Below are 20688 nucleotides of genomic sequence, written 5' to 3'. Positions count from 1 at the left end.
TCACCCAAGAGCTTCTAGCATTCAGATAATGTTGATCATAGTTATCAATTAATGCAGGAAGTCTGTTGTTGAACCTAGATATCAAGTTGGAGATTTATGATTGAATCATAGAATCAGAGAGTTAGAAGGGGCATCAAGGGTCATCTAGTCCAACCCCCTGCAGAATGCAGGGAATTCAGAAGAAGAAGAGTTGGTTCTTATATGTCACTTTCTCTACCCGAAGGAGGCTCAAAGCGGCTTACAGTCGCCTTCCCTTTCCTCTCCCCACAACAGACACCCTGTGAGGTAGGTGAGGCTTAGAGAGCCCTGATATCATTGCTCAGTCAGAACAGCTTTATCAGCATTGTGACGAGCCCAAGGTCACCCAGCTGGTTGCATGTGGGGGAGCGCAGAATCGAACCTGGCATGCCAGATTAGAAGTCCGCACTCCTAACCACTACACCAAACCTGTCCACTCACCCACAGTAACCCCAATTCCATGCCCAGATGATGCCCCTCCCAAAACCAGAATTCCAGGCCAGTTTGGCCTGGCAGAAATGCACTTCACAATACCAAAGTGATGACTGGCATTCCCCTGGGCTATAAGAGCTAAGCTCTTTCTGTCCACCCACTCACAATCTGCCTAATTTCAGAGAATGAACATTTCTGTCAGATGGCTATCTAGCCCCTGCTTAAAATCTTCTAAAAAATGAGAACCCACCCACAAGCTACTGTTCTAACTGTCAGGAACTTCTTCCAGATGTTTAAAAATCAATAAAAACAAGCTGTGGTGGGTAGTGTTAATGAGGGAGGCTGATTCAATACCAGAGTACCTTTTTTCCATTGTAAATACTTCCTCACATTTTCAGAGCTGCTATTTGCTTAGGTAGAAATATAAATGGGTACACATACATGCCATAGTCAGCTGTAATGACATTAATGACCAGAGGCTAGCTGTGGATTGAGAGAGGGATTGGACCACCATTGACTGGTCCTATGGACCTTCAGATTAGTTGCTCCTTAATACCGAGTAAAACCTGAAGAAGATTCTAAGGATTTTTTTTTAGATTGAGTGGAACATAAGTGTATAGTAGTCAGTTTTTAATCACAGATTAGTAGGATCAAAGAATTAGTATGGTATAGACCAATTATGCACAGTGGCAGTGGCCAATTAAATATCTAGGAATTTGGTTGAAACGATCTGGATTCTATCATGGAATGTAATCGCCAAATCGTTCAGGAATATGGATAAGGGTGTCACCAGTATGTAAATGACACCCAGCCAAATACTCCACCAAAGTAGAAGAAGAAGAAGAGTTGGTTCTTATATGCCGCTTTTCCCTACCCGAAGGAGGCTCAAAGCGGCTTACAGTCGCCTTCCCATTCCTCTGCCCACAACAGACACCCTGTGGGGTGGGTGAGGCTGAGAGAGCGCTGATATCACTGCCCGGTCAGAACAGTTTTATCAGTGCTGTGGTGAGCCCAAGGTCACCCAGCTGGCTGCATGTGAGGGAGCGCAGAATCGAACCCACCATGCCAGATTAGAAGTCTGCACTCCTAACCACTACACCAAACTGGCTCTCGTACTTGGTGAGTACTTGGTGAGGTGCTTGAGAAAACTGATGGAATGGCTCCAGCAAAGCTGTCTGAAGCTTAACCCCTCAAAGACAGAGGTTCTGTTGCTGGGAAAGAAAGGTCTATAAGAAAAAGTGTACTATTCCTGTCTTGACAGGATGCAACTGAAAGCTGCCTGCATCATCAGGAACTTGGGAGTGATCACTGATGCCTTCTTTACCATGGAGGCACAGGTCACAAGGGTAGCTCAAGCAGGCATTTTACAATCTATTACAAGCAAAGCTACTAGCCCTGGCCCTGGAACCCCTAGCCACAGTGATTCTTGTGACAGTCACCTCCAGGATACATGATGAAGAAGAAGAGTTGATTCTTATATGCTGCTTTTCTCTATCAGAAGGAGTCCCAATTGCCTTCCCTTTCCTCTCCACACAACAGACACCCTGTGAGGTAGGTGACGCTGAGAGAGCCCTGATATTACTGCTTGGTCAGAACAGCTTTCTCAGTGCTGTGGCGAGCCCAAGGTCACCCAGCTGGTTGCATGTGGGGGAGTGCAGAATCAAACCCGGCTCGCCAGATTAGAAGTGTGCACTCCTAACCACTACACCAAACTGTTTATATCCCTTTCCCCCAAATAACAGAAGAATACCAGATCAAATATAGGATAATGTTTATATATGCATCAAACAGTACTCAAGACCAACTGGAAAATTACGGCTGAGAAAAACTGGACAACTAACTCAGTATTAATAAGAAGATTCACTGCTTAGAGGCAATTATGAACACCTGTAACTGTGTGAAAGGCTCCTGTACACCCCCAAAGGAAATTCTCCCAAAGGAGTAGATTCACAGTTATAAGATGCATAAAAGTTTACAGAAAAGGAGTCCAGTTTAAATTCTCATTCCAATCATAGGGCTACTGTACTTAAGGTGAATATCCAGTATGCTTCCTTTCTTGATAACACTTGTACTCTTAATTTAGAGGTAGTAATCTTTTTAATAGCAACCCCACCCTGACCCCAGACACTTGTTTTTTTTTCTAAAACATTTCACCAACGGTACTGGCAACTGCTTCAACTTAATGCAAGAATTTGTGTTTGCATATTCTGGTTTCAATAGCTCTAGTGTCATTCCAACATACATGAGATTGCAAGCAAATTTCTCAACATAGAAGACTCATTTGGAATTACAATATTACCATACAGAAACTCCTGAAATGTATCAGTTCTGATCATAGAATCATAAAGTTAGAAGCGGCCATACAGGTTATCTAGTCCAACCCCATGCTCAATGCAGGATTAGCCTAAGCTGTCCAGCCGCTGCTTAAAGACTGCCAGTGAGCGGGAGCTCACCACCTCCTTATGCAACCAATTCCATTGCTGCGTGACTCTCACTATGAAACACCCCCCCCCCCCGGATATCTAGTCAGTACCAGTCTACACATAGTTTAAATCCATTACTTTGGGTCCTTTCCTTTACTGCCAACAGGAACCATTCCCTATCCTCCTCCAAATTACAACTTTTCAAATACTTGAAGAGAGTAATAATACCCCTCTCAAACTCTCCTAATGCTGTTATTTCAAACACTCCACTGGCCACATGGGTACTTACCCTTTGGAATGGTTCCATGTATGGGAGGTTCAATCAAAAGTATTTTTAAACTTTTACAATGTACTACTACTCCCTCAAATTCTGTGAACACTTGTAAGTAAACATAGGATAACACATTTGGGAATTGTTGTTGTTGTTAGGTGCGAAGTCGTGTCCGACCCATCCCGACCCCATGGACAATGATCCTCCAGGCCTTCCTGTCCTCTACCATTCCCCGGAGTCCATTTAAGTTTGCACCTACTGCTTCAGTGACTCCATCCAGCCACCTCATTCTCTGTCGTCCCCTTCTTCTTTTGCCCTCGATCGCTCCCAGCATTAGGCTCTTCTCCAGGGAGTCCTTCCTTCTCATGAGGTGGCCAAAGTATTTGAGTTTCATCTTCAGGATCTGGCCTTGAGCAGTCAGGGCTGATCTCCTCTAGGACTGACCGGTTTGTTTGCCTTGCAGTCCAAGGGACTCGCAAGAGTCTTCTCCAGCACCAGAGTTCAAAAGCCTCAATTCTTTGACGCTCGGCCTTCCTCATGGTCTAACTTTCACAGCCTTACATTGCAACTGGGAAGACCATAGCCTTGACTAGATGCACTTTTGTTGGAAGGGTGATGTCTCTGCTTTTTAGGATGCTGTCTAGATTTGCCATAGCTTTCCTCCCCAGGAGCAAGCGTCTTTTAATTTCTTTGTTGCAGTCCCGATCTGCAGTGATCTTGGAGCCCAGGAAAATAAAATCTGTCACTATCTCCATTTCTTCCCCATCTATTTGCCAGGAATTGAGAGGGCCGGATGCCATGATCTTTGTTTTCTTGATGTTGAGTTTCAAGCCAACTTTTGCACTCTCCTCCTTCACCCACATCAACAGGCTCTTTAGTTCCTCTTCACTTTCTGCCATTAGAGTGGTATCATCTGCATATCTAAGGTTGTTGATATTTCTCCCTGCAATCTTGATCCCAATTTGTGACTCCTCTAATCCTGCCTTTCTCATGATGTGCTCCGCATACAAGTTAAATAGGCAAGGCGACAGGATACAGCGTTGCCGAACTCCTTTCTCAATTTTGAACCAATCAGTGATTCCATGTTCGGTTCTCACTGTTGTTTCTTGACCTGCATATAAGTTTCTCAAGAGACAAATAAGATGCTCTGGTATTCCCATCTCTTTAAGAACTTGCCACAATTTGTTGTGCTCCATACAATCAAAGGCTTTAGCATAGTCAGTGAAGTAGATGTTCTTCTGGAACTCCCTAGCTTTCTCTATGATCCAGCGTATGTTGGCAATTTGATCTCTAGTTCCTCTGCCTCTTCGAAATCCTGCCTGTACTTCTGGAAGTTCTTGGTCCACATATTGCTGGAGCCTAGCTTGTAGGATCTTGAGTATAACTTTGCTAGCATGAGAAATGAGTGCAATTGTGCAGTAGTTTGAACATTCTTTGGCATTGCCCTTCTTTGGGATTAGAATGTAAACTGACCTTTTCCAATCCTGTGGCCATTGTTGAGTTTTCCAAATTTGCTGGCATATTGAGTGTAGCACTTTTACTGCATCATCCTTTAAGATTTTGAATAGTTCAACTGGAATGCTGTCACCACCACTAGCTTTATTGTTGCTCAGACTTCCTAAAGCCCATATGACTTCACATTCCAGGATGTCTGGCTCCAGGTCAGTAACTACCCCATTGTGGTCATCAGGGATGTTAAGCTCGCTCTTGTATAGATCTTCTGTATAATTTGCCACCTTTGTTTAATCTCTTCTGCTTCTGTGAGGTCCCTACCATTTTGGTCCCTTATCATACCCATCTTTGCATGAAACGTTCTCTTCATATCTCCAATTTTCTTGAAAAGATCTCTGGTCCTTACCATTCTATTGTTTTCTTTTATTTGTTTGCACTGTTCATTTAAGAAGGCATTCTTATCTCTTCTAGCTTTTCTCTGGAATTCTGCATTCAACTGGTTGTATCTTTCTGTTTCTCCCTTGCCTTTCACTTCCCTTCTCTCCTTAGCTATTTGTAAAGCTTCCTCAGACAGCCATTTTGATTTCTTGAATTTCTTTTTCTTTGGGATGGTTTTAGTTGCTACCTCTTGTACAATGTTGCAAACCTCTGTCCATAGTTCTTCAGGCACTCTGTCTATCAGATCTAATTCCTTAAATCTATTTGTCACCTTACTGTATATTCGTCGGGGATATGATTTAGTTCATACCTGAGTGGCCTAGTGCTTTTCCCTACTTTCTTCAATTTAAGCCTAAATTTTGCAATAAGAAGCTGATGATCTGAACCACAATCAGCTCGTGGTCTTGTTTTTATTGACTGTATAGAACTTCTCCATCTTTGGCTGCAGAGCACATAGTCAATCTGATTTCTGTGTTGACCGTCTGGTGATGTCCATGTGTAGAGTCATCTCTTGGGTTGTTGGAAAAGAGTGTTTGCTATGACCATTGTATTCTCTTGACAAAATTCTACCAGCCCGTGCCCTGCTTCATTTTGTACTTCAAGGCCAAACTTGCCTGTTATCCCGGTTATCTTTTGGCTTCCTACTTTAGCATTCCAACCCCCCATGATGATAAGCACATCATTTTTTGGTGTTGCTTCTAGAAGGTGTTGTAGGGCTTCATAGAACTGATCAACTTCATCCTCTTCAGCAGCAGTGGTTGGGGCATAGACCTGGATCACTGTGATGTTGAATGGTTTGCCTTGGATTCGAACATTTGGGAATATCAAATATTAAAAACTGGTACTCTAGCAAAATGCTTCAAATAGACTTTTGTTATTGTATGTCAGTGATATAATCACCCTATATATTTATTTGTGTCTTATTTTAGTTGTCAGAACATTGCTCTGTTGGTATTTCTAGCTTTAAAAAACCCCTAACCTTGTATTAAAATTCTTGAAGAATAATTTCTTTCCCTTAACTATGCCTCTAAAATCTCTACCTGAAATCACTGAAAAACCATATAATCACTACAATTGTTTGCTTAACCCCTTTGTTTATTTGATCTCAGCATCCATGACCAGGACTGTTGTGTGTGTGTGTGTGTGTGTTGTTGCCAGGTTCATGCACTACTGTAACTGACAGGGTAGGCTACTTTGCCACACTCACTTCCATGTTAGGAACTATTGTTAGGCTGCCCTTGAAGACTGTCCAGAAACTTCAATAGTTCCAAAATGCTTGTTCCCCAACCATGCCAACTTACGAATTGCTTGTTCACATGCTAATTTTGTGAGTTAGGGTATTAGCAATGCCATTGTACAAAAAATAAATGGTTTGAACTGATAATGAGTTCACTTGCTGAAGACCACCCAAATACTATCAAGCAAACAGGAGCTGGACCCTGGCTGCCCGTTTGCAACCCATCCATAATGTCTCTAAGAAAGCAGCTATTTCTGATGCCATTTTGCAAAGAAGGAAAGAAAAGCAAAAGAAACATCTATTGAATGGAAATTCCCAAAGTTTCCTTTTGTGTCACTGTGGGGAGGGAGGCAAGTACCAGTTTATCTATAATTTGTTTGAAATTGCCTTTTTTTAGTTAACTGCTTGACAGGGTTAGTATTATCTTTTAAGATTCAAAGTATAGCATGCTAAGAAGATATAGTTTCACAACATCTGTTACATGAAGTTTTATTTTCTTCCTATGGGTTTGACTCATTGTTGTTAGTCCCTTTAGATGGTACAATGACCTAAGTGACAGAAAGAAGAGCTTTGTGACTAATTTTATCCAAATAATGTGCTTTCACTTATTGTACCTTCTGGAGAAGCTCCCAATTACTCTGCCATCACAGATGTAAAGAAAGAATCAGCCAAACCTACCATCCTTTTCCAGCAAGCATGCAAAATGTTCTACAGTTGCACTGTGCCCTGCTATTATACTATGATACTGTGACTTAGACCAAGCTGATAGTAAACTTATAATGCTGAGATTCTTAAATATAATTAATATTTATTTTGTCAAATTTTGGGATGAAATAAAATACGAATGTTTCAAGCTGCCGAACAGTTTTTCAAATACAAGGAAAGTCTACTTACTAACATACTTGCATGTACTACTAATAGAGCACCATCAGTGACTGGTTGCTACTGTAGATATATTGCTTACTTGAAAAAGCAGTGCCAGATGTCTTTACCATTCAGTGTGTCATTCATTCCCAACATCTGGCTGCAAAAATACTCAGTGATTACCTACACAAATCATTACACGTTGTCATTACTGTAGTGAATAAATTAAAGCCCATGCTCTTGATGATCGATTATTACAGGAACTCTGTGTTGAGAATGATGGAGGAAGTTCATTAACTATCAGAAAGCAACTGTGGGAGATGCTTTTATGACCTTTCTAATACTGTTGTGGAGTTTTTTGAAGATACAAATGCTTTGCTCAGTGATGAAATCAAATAGATCAGGCATGCCATTGTTTATTTATTAAAACTATTTGCAAAGTTGAATTAAATGAATTTGAAGTTGGAAAGAAATGAGGTAAATCTTTTCATGTTCGAATTTGTCATCTCTACATTTATTTCAAAGTTAAGTCTATTCAAATGCAATATAGGCCATACCAATATAGGTATACCAATTTAAAACCCTGGCTGAACTAATAGAGAAAGGCGGCCTGAGGTCTTTTGTGCCCTGTTGGAAGTGTCCCATCATTGGCCACCTTCCTGATAGTTTCACCAATCCTTTTGTGGTCTCAGACTTGGAATGGGGGTTAAGCCACTATTTTTCCTCTCCTTCCTTCAGGTTGTGTCGTTGACATCATTATTCTTGGGTCTCAGCTTCTTCCCTGCATTTTTTTCCTTTGGGACTGACTCTTTTATAGTGTATCTCTGCCATGCCCCCTCCTGTCCCAAGAGGCACAGAGAGTCAGTTTGGTGTACTGGTTAGGAGTGCGGACTTCTAATCTGGCATGCCGGGTTTGATTCTGCACTCCCCCACATGCAACCAGCTGGGTGACCTTGGGCTCACCACAGCACTGATAAAACTGTTCTGACAGAGCAGTAATATCAGGGTGCTCTCAGCCTCATCTACCCCACAGGGTGCCTGTTGTGGGGAGAGGAAAGGGAAGGCGACTGTAAGCCGCTTTGAGCCTCCTTCAGGTAGAGATAAGCAACATATAAGAACCAACTCTTCTTCTTCTTCTTCAAACCTGATTGCCTTTCTCCTAACTGTCAGGTATTTTCCCGACTGACTGTTTTTCTTCTATCATTTTGACTAGTCCATAGATCATTTCATCTCCCCCCTCTCCTGTCCCAACCAAACTGCATAACTCTGTTCTCTCCCTATCCCTTGGTCCTCATCCTCTGAATTGGTTATACTTTGAGCTGGTGGGCCCAAGTCCTCCAAGGCAGTGCTGGCTGATAATGTCACTTGCAACTGCAGTGTTCCTAACAGACCCACCGTTTCTGTTGCTGGCATGTATCAGCTTCCCTGTGCTGCCATCTCCATGTTGCTACTCCTTTGTCTTTTCTCACCATCTTCCAAATGCTAGACTTTTGAAAAGAGGTAAGCAGGAGGCTGTTGTGGGTGGGACTTTCCCATATTAAGCTGGTTCAAGTTGAGGGAAGGCTCTGTCATTGGCTGGATCAAATGAGGGGAGGGCTCTGAGATCTGACAGATAGGATACAATATGATGATTAGTTACATTTGATGTGGTCAACCATAAGTTGTTAGCTAACCGTCTCACTGGGGTGTCTCACTGGGGCAGGGATTCGGGGAACAGCCCTGCTATTGCTGCTCTCTTTCCTCCAAACCTGGACTCAGAGAGTGGCAGTGGGGGATGAGCTATTGTACCACTGTTGTCTCCCTTGTGGGCTCCTACAGGAGGCAGTGCTTTCCCCCATTCATTTTAACATTTTTATGCTCCCTCTGGCTCAGTTGGATGGAGCTTTGGGCTGGGTTGTCATTGGTATGTGGATGACACCTAGCTCTCTCCTCATAGATGGCCAGTCGGGCTCCCCCCTGGAACCATTTGCCAGATGTTTGGAAGCCGTAGCTGGAGCAGAGTCGCCTGAAATTCAACACCTCCAAGATGGAAGTCCTGTGGCTGGGTAGGAAGGAGGCAGGGAAGGAAGCACGTTTGCCCATTCTGGCTGGGATGCAACTGAACACCATGCCTCTGGCTAAAAATTTGGGGATGTCTTTGGATGCCTCACTGTCCATGGAGGTGCAAGTCATGAAGGTAGCATGCCAAACATTTTATCATGTTAGTCATCCAAGGCTACTAGCACCCTACTTGTCTCCTGAGCACCTGACCCAGCATCAGTTATGTCCAGAATTGACTTCGATAACTCGCTCTACATGGGCCTGCCCTTGTCTGTGACCTGAAAATTGCTGCTAGTGCAAAATGTGGCTGCGAGGGTCCTCACTGGAACATCTTGGAGGGCCCATATCCAGCCAGTGCTGAGGCAGCTGCATTGGTTACAAGTTGTGTCCTGGATCAAGTTCAAGATTCTGATTTTAACCTTTAAGGCCCTTTGCAGTCGGGGACCCACAGATCTGAGGGAATGTGTACCATCCAAGTGTACCATCTAAGGAAGCTTGTAGCCAGACGTGGATGCTGGATTTTCGTAGGGCAAACTTTAATAAACTCAGAGACATGATGAGTGTCATACCATGGACGAGAATGCTGGAATGGAAGGGAGCATGTGAAGGGTGGGCACTACTCAAACAGGAGCTATTGCATGCTCAATCAATGACTATCCCAGAAAGACGAAAACACTGCAGGAGCTCTAAGAAGCCTATTTGGATGAACAGAGAACTTCAAGAGGAACTAAGAAAGAAAAGGAAAATGTTCAGGAAATGGAGGGAAGGACAGAGCTCTAAAGAAGAGTACCTACAGGTTACTAGGCACTGTAGATCAATCATCAGAAAGGCCAAAGCTGAGAGTGAGCTAAGATTGGCCAGGGAAGCCCATTGTAACAAGAAAAGATTTTTCAGTTATGTGAGGAGCAAATGTAAAGTAAAGGAGGCAATAGGCCCACTGTTGGGTGCTGATGGACAAACTCTAACGGAAGATGCAGAGAAAGCAGAAAGGCTTAGTGCCTATTTTACATCTGTTTTTTCCCACAGGTCAAAGTGTTTAGGCACATCTAGAGATGGCCATAGCCAAAGGACAGTGTCTGGGTGGCAGGTTAACATGGATAGAGAGGTTGTCGAGAGGCATTTAGCTGCACTGGATGAGTTCAAATCCCCTGGTCCGGATGAAATGCACCCGAGAGTACTCAAAGAACTTTCCAGAGAACTTGCACAGCCCTTGTCCATCATCTTCGGAACCTCTTTAAGGACTGGAGATGTCCCGGAGGACTGGAAGAGAGCAAATGTTATTCCAATCTTCAAAAAAGGGAGGAAGGATGACCCGGGAAACTTCAGCCCAGTGAGTCTGACCTCTGTTGTGGGGAAGATAATGGAGCAGATATTAAAGGGAGCAATCTGCAAAGATCTGGAGGACAATTTGGTGATCCAAGGAAGTCAGCATGGATTTGTCTCCAACAGGTCCTGCCAGACCAACCTGGTTTCCTTTTTTGACCAAGTAACAGGTTTGCTGGATCGGGGAAATTCGGTTGATGTCATTTACTTGGATTTTAGTAAAGCTTTTGACAAGGTTCCCCATGATGTTCTGATGGATAAATTGAAGGACTGCAATCTGGATTTTCAGATAGTCAGGTGGATAGGGAATTGGTTAGAGAACCGCACTCAAAGAGTTGTTGTCAATGGTGTTTCATCAGACTGGAGAGAGGTGAGTAGCGGGGTACCTCAGGGCTCGGTGCTCGGCCCGGTACTTTTTAACATATTTATTAATGATCTAGATGAGGGGGTGGAGGGACTACTCATCAAGTTTGCAGATGACACCAAATTGGGAGGACTGGCAAATACTCCGGAAGATAGAGACAGAGATCAACGAGATCTGAACACAATGGAAAAATGGGCAAATGAGAACAAGATGCAATTTAATAAAGATAAGTGTAAAGTTCTGCATCTGGGTCAAAAAAATGAAAAGCATGCCTACTGGATGGGGGATACACTTCTAGGTAACACTGTGTGTGAACGAGACCTTGGGGTACTTGTGGACTGTAAACTAAACATGAGCAGGCAGTGTGATGCAGCGGTAAAAAAGGCAAATGCCATTTTGGGCTGTATCAGCAGAGGCATCACATCAAAATCACAAGATGTCATAGTCCCATTGTATATGACACTGGTCAGACCACACTTGGAGTACTGTGTGCAGTTCTGGAGGCCTCACTTCAAGAAGGACATAGATAAAATTGAAAGGGTACAGAGGAGAGCGACGAGGATGATCTGGGGCCAAGGGACCAAGCCCTATGAAGATAGGTTGAGGGACTTGGGAATGTTCAGCCAGGAGAAAAGGAGGTTGAGAGGGGACATGATAGCCCTCTTTAAGTATTTGAAAGGTTGTCACTTGGAGGAGGGCAGGATGCTGTTTCTGTTGGCTGCAGAGGAGAGGACACGCAGTAATGGGTTTAAACTTCAAATACAACGATATAGGCTAGATATCAGGAAAAAAATTTTCACAGTCTGAGTAGTTCAGCAGTAGAATAGGCTGCCTAAGGAGGTGGTGAGCTCCCCCTCACTGGCAGTCTTCAAGCAAAGGTTGGATACACACTTTTCTTGGATGCTTTAGGATGCTTAGGGCTAATCCTGCGTTGAGCAGGGGGTTGGACTAGATGGCCTGTGTGGCCCCTTCCAACTCTATGATTCTATGATTCTATCCTATGCTCCCTGCAGAGCTTTATGCTCTGTGGGTAGTAACTTATTAGTGATTCCTGGCCCCTGGGAAGTTCACTTAGTCTCAACCAGGGCTAGGGCCTTTTCTTTTTTTTTTTTTATAAGATTTTTATTTTTGTTTTCCAGAATTAAAGATAATGAAATACATGCAATCTACATTGTTAGTACAGAAAAAAGAAAGGTTATGCTCTTCATTTAATACATTTAGTTCCCCGTTTCAATCCCCTTTAGTATTATTTTCTTAAATAGTTCAGGTAAGGGCCCCATTGTTCTTGAAAGGCCTCTTCTGTTCTTCCGTTGACTATTAGTGTCAGTTTAGCCATCTTGGCAAAGTCAGCTAATTTATTCAGCCAGTCTTCTATCGAGGATAGTTCTTGCATTTTCCATTTCTTGGCCAATTCTAGTCTTGCTGCCGTCGGCCAGGGCCTTTTCAGTACTGACCTGGACCTGGTGGAATGAGCTCCTGGAAGAGCTGAGGGCCCTGTGGAAGATGCTGGCATTTGGTAGGGCCTGTAAGATGGAGCTCTCCCACCAGGTCTACGGTTGAACCCAGGCCAGGAAAATCTGAAGGGCCCCTCCAGAAGAAGGAGAAGAACAAGAGTAGAGTTCCCCACCGTGCTGTTTATTGCTGTGGTGGAGAGCCAGCAACTTGAGATCCCCTTGGACACCGGTATACAGGGGTTTGGTGCTGTTGCTGTTGCCACCATGGGATATTTAATGGAGTTTTAATGGCGTTATATTACTGTTTAATGTTTTATGTGGTGTGTTTACTTGTAACCCGCGGCAAGACAGCTTGCTGGGAGTGGTGGGATATAAATTCAATATAATAATAATAATAATAATAATAATAATAATAATAATAATAATAATAATAATAATAATAATAATCCACAAGTTTTTGGTAACCATTTGGATATGCTGCATGAAATTGAACAATTTGAGGATCTTCTTTTGATGGAAAGGACAGATTGTATGATAAGATTTTGTATGATATGATTAGACTGTATGATTAGATTGTATGATATGATTAGATTTTCAACTAAGAAAGTTCGGGTGGTGGTGAAAGTATAAATAGAGGTACAGAATGATGTTGCATGAAGCCAAAGTTGAAGAAATTGTACAAAGAGTTTTAGTTGCAGAAAGAAATCATTATAGTGGTTAAATAGTGGTTAAGAAGCTCATTGTATTTTCAACAAAATATGTGGTGGAATGTGGTTTTAGTGTGTTCATCCAAGTGATTTCAAATCTGTACACCGCCCGTGGCGCCGCGGGCGCCACGGACTAAATAAAACAGTAAGGGGTTCTGGGGCGGGATGTGTCCGGGATGAGGAAGGGTCCGGATTGGACCCTTCCTCATGACAGACAACCGGAGGGACCAAACGGCAGGCGCGAAGCGCCTGCCGATTGGTCCCTCCGATTCCCAGCCCCAGCAACTGCGAGCCGCGCTCAGCGCGGCTCGCAGTTGCTCCCGGCCTGACGTGGTGAGAGGCGCGAAGCGTCTCTCACAGCGTCAGGCCGGCCCCAAGGAAGCCCCCGCCGCAAACACAACACAAGACTCCAGCCGCCGAGAAGCTGCAGAAAAAAAAGAAACACCCCCGGAGGAGCCTTTCGCCGCTAGCGCGACGAGAGGCAGCAGAAAAAAAAAACCCTGTAGGAGCTCCAAGCCGCCGCGCCGACGAGAGGCAGCAGAAAAAAATTAACCCTGTAGGAGCCTTTCGCAGCTCCAAGCAGCAGAAAAAAAAAACCCTGTAGGAGCTCCAAGCCGGCACGCCCACGAGAGGCAGCAGAAAAAAAAAAACCCTGCAGGAGCCTTTCACAGCTCCAAGCAGCAGAAAAAAAAACCCTGTAGGAGCCTTTCACAGCTCCAAGCAGCAGAAAAAAAAACCCTGTAGGAGCCTTTCGCAGATCCAAGCAGCAGAAAACAAAACCCTGTAGGAGCCTTTCCCAGCTCCAAGCAGCAGAAAAAAAAAAACCCTGTAGGAGCCTTTCACAGCTCCACGCAGCAGAAAAAAAAAGCACCTCCTGGTGTCCCCTGGGTCCTAGCGCCCATTGCATTCCTGGTTGCAATGGGCTTTCTTGCTAGTTACTGAATATGGTGATCCAAGACTCTTGCTGTGTGACTTTAAACCAGATATTGGAAACTGTTATCACTTCATCAAGTCCATACATCACTTCCAGAATTTATTCAACAGTGAAGTTGTTACTAACAGTGGTATCAAAGATTCTTGCTAAATAACTATCAGACATTGAGAAGCTAGTATGACTGGATCTTTATACTAAAAAGTTCTAATTGGAGTTTGAATAAGCGTGCAATTAATTGTTACTGTTTTGAATTCTATTATTATCCTCTTAGTGGTTCATTCAAACTGCTATTCTGAATAAAGCTTTTCATTAAGGATATATAGGGGCATTCAGGCTGAGTTTAAGGGAGTGGTGGCCTTAAAACAGTTTGGGAACCATTCTTCTAACCTGACTTGTAAGTCAATTGTAACTGGAAAAAGCAAATAAATACTTATTTCATATAAGCAGTGTGGTGGCTAATACAATTAGAGGTAAACTTAGAACATTGTCAAAAAAGTAAAGAGAATGATAAAGCCTACCAGGTATTTCGCATGTTCCTAGGGTTGCCTGGCAACCAGCAGGAGGTACGGGAGGTAGGTATTTATTGGAGGGGGGGTAATCTTTATCACTGCATGATAATGTCATTTCCACCATGACCCTGAACCATGGCACTCACCCAAAAACTCCATAGAATTTGAGGCTGAGTGCTAGAGAAACACCTCACTGATGCTGATTCTTCTGAGTAGCGATATCGGCACTTCCGAATTGCACCAGAAGTGACATGAAGATTGCCACCCCCCTTTTTGCCATCCGGATTCTGCCTGTTGGCCACATGGCATCAGAGGGCATCAGCAACAATTACCAGAAGTTTGCCTGCCAATAGCAGGTGCCTGGTAAGCCTGCATGTTCCCCCTTTTAGGAGAAATACCAGATTTAAAAGGCAATGGCATTAACTGTGCAGTCACCCATCACCTGCTTGCAAGTCACATTTAATAAAGTGGTGTCCTTTTTAACCCCCTTCTGGCTGTGTTTTCTGGCTGTCTACCCAAATGTCAGATTTTGGAATTGACATTATTTTAATCCTGCTCATGTTTAAGGTTTGATTAGTCATTAAGAAAAATATATGTGTTCCTACATTGCTCTTCCAGCTTTCCACAGGAGAATGATTGCCACTTCTCAGTATGCACTTAAACTTTTATAAAAGGCATGGTTTAACAGAGCTATAGCTAATTAGTTGCTAAGGATTTTTTTTCTGTTTCATGTACCAGAATTTTAAAATCTTGCTATTTAAAGCAGAGCTTTTGTGGCTGAGTATTTGTTTTTCTTGGTCTAATAATATACTCAATCCCAGGCTTGCCTTTGTTTAGAATGATAGAACTGGAATCTCTTGGCATGAATGCATGGACTGTTGTGAACCAGTCCAATTAATTTAATATGGTATTGTAGCACTCATTATGTACTGTACAAGGAAGGACTAACTAGAATCCACTTGTCAGAATAAGTTTAACCAATAAGCATAGTGTAGGTGGAGCAACTGCTGTGTGGGCTGAACAAATAATTCTGAATGAAGACTCTTAAATGGAACATGCTGCATTTCAATGAGCTTTTTTCCCTCTGGGTTTTATAATAGGCATGGAAACTGTTCCCTTTTTATTAGTCAGGAAGATACAGATCGATTTCTGTTGATCAGGTATTTTAGGAATAAGGTTATATGGGAAGGTCTTGATCGGGAGCCCTGATGAATTTTTCATGAGGCGGTAGATGCAGCTGAATGAATTCAGTGAGTGTCACCATGTAGCTTGCAGACCAACCACTTCCACAAGGAGGCTACTGACACAGAAAGCACTTTGGCGCATTTTCAGAGGGAAAGCAAGGACTGGGAAAGCTCTTTCTGACAGGATTGACTTATCTGTTCTTCCATTATGCCGCTGTTCCTTTAGGCAGCTTTTCATCCAGACCTAATCTCGATGAATGACCACACAGAGTTTGTCAATTTATCAGCATTTGAATCTGCAGCAATGTCTCCGGGCTGTGCTATTGTTGTGATTTTTGAATGAGAAAGCTAACATAACAGCCAAGCCATGACAGCAAAAGATTCTTCCAAGGAACTCACTGCTCCGGAGTCAGAGATTTACATAAAGACTTTCAAAGAACAAATGCATTTAGAACTTGAGCTTCCCCGAGTCCCGGGGAACAGACCCACCTCTCCAAAAATTTCCCCCCGCAGTTCTCCAAGGAACTCTCCATGCTTTTTCAGAAAGTTGCTGGTGAATAAAAGCATCCGTCAACGTCGGCGTTTCACGGTGGCACATACATGGTAAGACAACCTTGGTATTAATATCTTTTCAAAAGGATGTGTGCAGCTTGTTTGTTTGTTTGTTTTTTACACTATAAGGCAGAAAACATGATCTATTTGTAATACCTTAAATAGTGCTTATTTATGCAATATTGCAACTCTCACATTTTTCAAAACACATCATTTGCTGTTTCAGGGGAGTAATCTTTTTTTAGATTACTTTCCCAAAGAATGAGCCTTTAATTTAAAAAACGGTACTAGTATAAAGATAAACCGGAATTGATTGGTTTGGAAATCTTGCATGCAGATACATCAGTGGTGATTTGCTAGAATTTTGACAAGACTGTTATTTGACTGTGGAGCAAAATATGCCTCTCACAAAAGGACTTGAAGAAAGAATCCAGCTGGCAGCTAGATTCCTTAAACGGACCATTTTGGTCTGTCAGCCATTTGTGTGTTGTTACAGCTGATTTTGGTCTAGAGTTAACTGTCACTGCAAATAAATAGGAAATTGCTGGGTTAATCCAGGTATATCAAGTAATAAAGGATTAGTAAAAGAAGCAGGCTTTGATTAGATTAGTTTTACTGTGATTTTTCACTATATGAAGTGAGTATATTTTCATGGGTATATTTCCCAGTGCAACATTTTTAGATGGCAACATATAGTCTCAATTATTTTGTAACTTGATTCTTTTTAAACTTGTTTCCTAGCCTTAGCATGACTTCTAACATTAAAATTTAGGGAGGAATACACAGTGAGAAAGGGAGAAGATATAGAATGTGTGCTCTGCTACTCTTGAAATTGCCATTTTTTTCTTCATAGGGTAAAACCCAAAGAGGGATATGCCCTTTTAAGCCTTTCAATGTACTTGAAAGCTTGTAACTGTACTTCAAACTGGATGTTCAGTTTCCCATTTATTTACAGTGTAGAATATTTATTTACATGTAAAATACCTCACTGGCTCTCTAAAATAGGAACTTTGCAAAAATTAGCTTTTACTTTCTTTCTCTTTGTGTTATTTATCTCTAGTGAATTAGCAACCATACCGTTTATTTAAATCTGTTTGACCAAATAAATAACATGGAGAGGGAAAAAAAAACCTTGATGCCATGTGATCAGATATTAAAGCCAGTATATCTATTAAGGATTGTACTCTGAAAGTCTGATATACTTTTCAGACAGCTTTTTATACATGAATCATATTATCTTGAGATGTGTCCTTCAGTGTGTAGATTAACTAGACCAGTATGAAAAATGCCTTAAAAGTTTATTACATTTTTTGGGTTTAGAAGTTTACTATATGTTCATTTCATATAGACTCCTAAAATCTTTGCCCGGTGTTTTCCAGTGCTGTAGTGAGTTATGGTGAAGTCCATCTGTCACTGGATATGAATACGCATATTAAACAGTATGCATAGTTTATTTGAAGGCGCAGAAGCCAGCAGTTACTAAAATAAACCTGCAGATTATTGATACTGATATATTTAATTACAGTATTTATGTAAATATGGGTAGAATTGGGCCAGAAAAGTCACCCATTTGTTTTCTATTCATACTGTCACAGGGCCAGAGTGATTGGCCATGTCAATTCAAATGAGAAATCAATGCAGCAAACTTTTAATTAACAAACATGTTAACCTAATGGGTGACACATTCATAATAGCAGTTAGAAGACTACCTAGATGTTCTTAATAACAATATTATTATTATTAATAATAATAATATTAATAACTTTTATTCTGCCCTATCTTAACAAATTCAGGGCATATCACAACATAGTTACAATCACATAAAATTCTGAAAAATAAATCTAATTGAGATTAAAATTTCCATCATAAATTGTGCTCTAGGATTGTCCATAATTTTTTTAAAATGAGGGCATAGTATGGAGCTCCCTAAGGAGAATAGTTTGGCAGGTGCAGGCAGGGAGGTGAGTAAGATCAGATCTCAAATATCAGACCTCAACCATAGAACTGGGGGAACAACTCTGTCTTGCAATCCCTGTGGAACTGTCTAAGGTCCTGCAGGGCTCTGCTCTCATTTGGCACAGCATTCCAGCAGGCCAGAGTCAAGGGCTAAAGAGGCCTTGGCTCTGGTTGAGGCTAGTTTGATCTCTTTGGAACCGGGGATTTTGATCACTAGACCATACTGACCTCTGGGGGGGCATAACAGGAGACTCAGATTTTTAAATTATGCATAGGGGAAGCACTGTAGATTTCATAGGGTTTACATATATGTATAAGGATGTCTTCAACAAGGCAGATCCTCTTACAGTGTGCATGTATGTGCCTCCTAGCTCTAGTAACCAGTGTGTTGTCTGGGACCCACTTCTGTTCCTTTTCATTTATGAGTGCAAGAACCCAAGTTTCTCTTTTTAGGTGATCTCCCAGTCTTCTGATATCGACTCCATTGTGTCATGAAATCGTTCAGTTTGCTAAAGGCAGGTATAACTGGGATTAATGCAATTTGGTTCTCTGTGGTACTCTTCCATTGATGCATCATGTTGAGTATATTCATGTAAGAGTTACTGATAGCCACAAGAAAACTGAGTTGTCTACAGTTGACTGATATCTAACATAACAAGAATAAAATCTACCTATATTCACTCTTCATTGAATAAGACCTGAATTTGCCTTTGTTGAAGAAAATGATGGCTCTTTTTTAAAAGGTATCTGTGTGCCAACTTTATTAAATGACACAGCTGCTGATAATAACTGCATAAGATTTACAGAACACTAGCATCACTTTTTACTGCCTTGCTTATTTTTGAAATCTGGAGAGTTATATGCCATCCTATCCTAGTGATATATACATCAGTTTGGTTGTGGTTAAATATGGTATGAAAATAAAATATTTGTATTGCTTATCTAATGCTATAATACAAGCCACAATGTTGACCATAGCTCTGAGCCTACTTTTGGATTTGGGAATGCACTTGTGTAGGACCTCTGTGCTGAAGATCTGTATGCTGTTCTTAGAAGTCCCTTGAGTAATGCTGGGCACCTATTGTTTTCTACATTTCTAGCTTTGCTACTATAATGATGATTCTCTTTGATTCCTTTGCTCTGTATTAAAACTATGAGACAAAGGTTGTATACAGATAACAGTTTTCTGAAGCATAGCAAACACTTTGATCAAGGAGCTTTATTGATAGCAATAACTGAGAAACTGCAACAGCATGGGCAAAGGAGTATTTCATTAACCTGTTTTATCCATTTTGGTAATTAAAGCAGCTTCCCTTGGTCTCATAGAGGAAGGTATACTTGTGAAATTGACTGAAGAAGATGTGGGGGATCTAAAGCAGTTTACTTCCCTATATTATTTACAGGCATAAATTTTACTTTTCAGAGAGGAAATTGACATCAGTGAGATCACGGGCTTTCTCTTGAATGCTGCCAGCATCATGTTGTTTTCTCTTGGGGTTGTTTTCTTTTAAATATAAGTTTTCAAGAGGCCCTAACATAGAATACTGTTTCAGAAAGAATATTTATATAAATTAATAAGGAATGAATCTTCATCATTGTGTTGAGACAATCAATTTACTAGTGGTGCTGCTAGTGCAGCTTGAAGGTGATTTGATTTTCAGTCACTTATAATGCTTGAAGCATTATAGAAACCTGCAAAACCTGTTTTTTCAGATCAAGGTGGAGCAGTAGAAACATGAATGTATATAGTATAGACAATGGTAGAACTATAATACCAACTTTAGCTCTTTAAAAAGATGTTCTTATATACATAACCTTGGCAGGACAGCTTTTGGATTCATGGTTTATTTGCATTTTTAAGGCAATAACAGACTATTCATAATTTAATTACTGTGACCTTTGTTCAAAACATCTTGCATTTTGTTCTGCAGAAGCAATAATTGAAGCCGGATTACCAATAGCCTTTATCTTTTATTTTCCTTTTGTTAGTCAACTTGGCCTGGATGGCCCTGGCTAGCCTAGTCCCATCATATTTCAGAAGCTAAGCCAGGTTGACCCTAAGTATTTGGAAGGAGGACTATCAAGGAGGTCTAAGGATGTTACACAGAGATGGGCAAGGGTTAACTACCACTAAACATCTTGAAAACTGCCATTGACTATGACTAGGTAGTTCCACTCTCACTCTCTGCTTTTTAATTATTAATGCAGTTTTTCAGCAGTTGCTTGGTCCAATAAAAGGGACTGTTTATCTTCTAATAAAAATAAGACAGAGATAGAGTAGTGGTTAAAACCTAAGACTAGGACTGGAAAGATCCAGACAAATTTTTACTGTGCCATGAAGCTTCCTGGTTGATCTTGGGCATTCTAAGCCTAAACTGTTTTGTCAAACTGCTGTGAGAATAAAATGGAGGAGGGTATATCCATGGAATAGATAGAAAAGCTTCGAATCTATTGTCGATTTGATTCTAATTGCTACTTTTATCTTCTAACAACCAGTTCTGAGCTTGTGTTCCCACGGTTAGCTCCATTG

The 20688-nt window shown here is 41.6% G+C and overlaps 1 protein-coding gene across 3 annotated transcripts in view; it reads left to right on the top strand.

Moving 5' to 3' along the window:
* PDE4B (phosphodiesterase 4B) overlaps nucleotides 1-20688 on the top strand; it is a 353582-nt gene that overhangs the window by 93894 nt on the left and 239000 nt on the right. For 2 of the 3 annotated variants that reach the window (XM_077333429.1, XM_077333430.1), the window contains exon 4: nucleotides 16164-16253. The exons of the other annotated variant lie outside the window; for it this stretch is intronic. In XM_077333429.1, coding sequence (XP_077189544.1) covers nucleotides 16164-16253 — 90 coding nt within the window. The remainder of the gene's footprint in view (nucleotides 1-16163; nucleotides 16254-20688) is intronic. 3 annotated transcript variants of the gene reach the window in all.

This window comes from Paroedura picta, chromosome 4 (assembly GCF_049243985.1).
Source record: "Paroedura picta isolate Pp20150507F chromosome 4, Ppicta_v3.0, whole genome shotgun sequence".
Lineage (NCBI taxonomy): Eukaryota > Metazoa > Chordata > Lepidosauria > Squamata > Gekkonidae > Paroedura > Paroedura picta.
The sequence above is the reverse complement of the archived record's forward strand: the minus strand, read 5'-3'. Positions and strand labels throughout refer to the sequence as shown.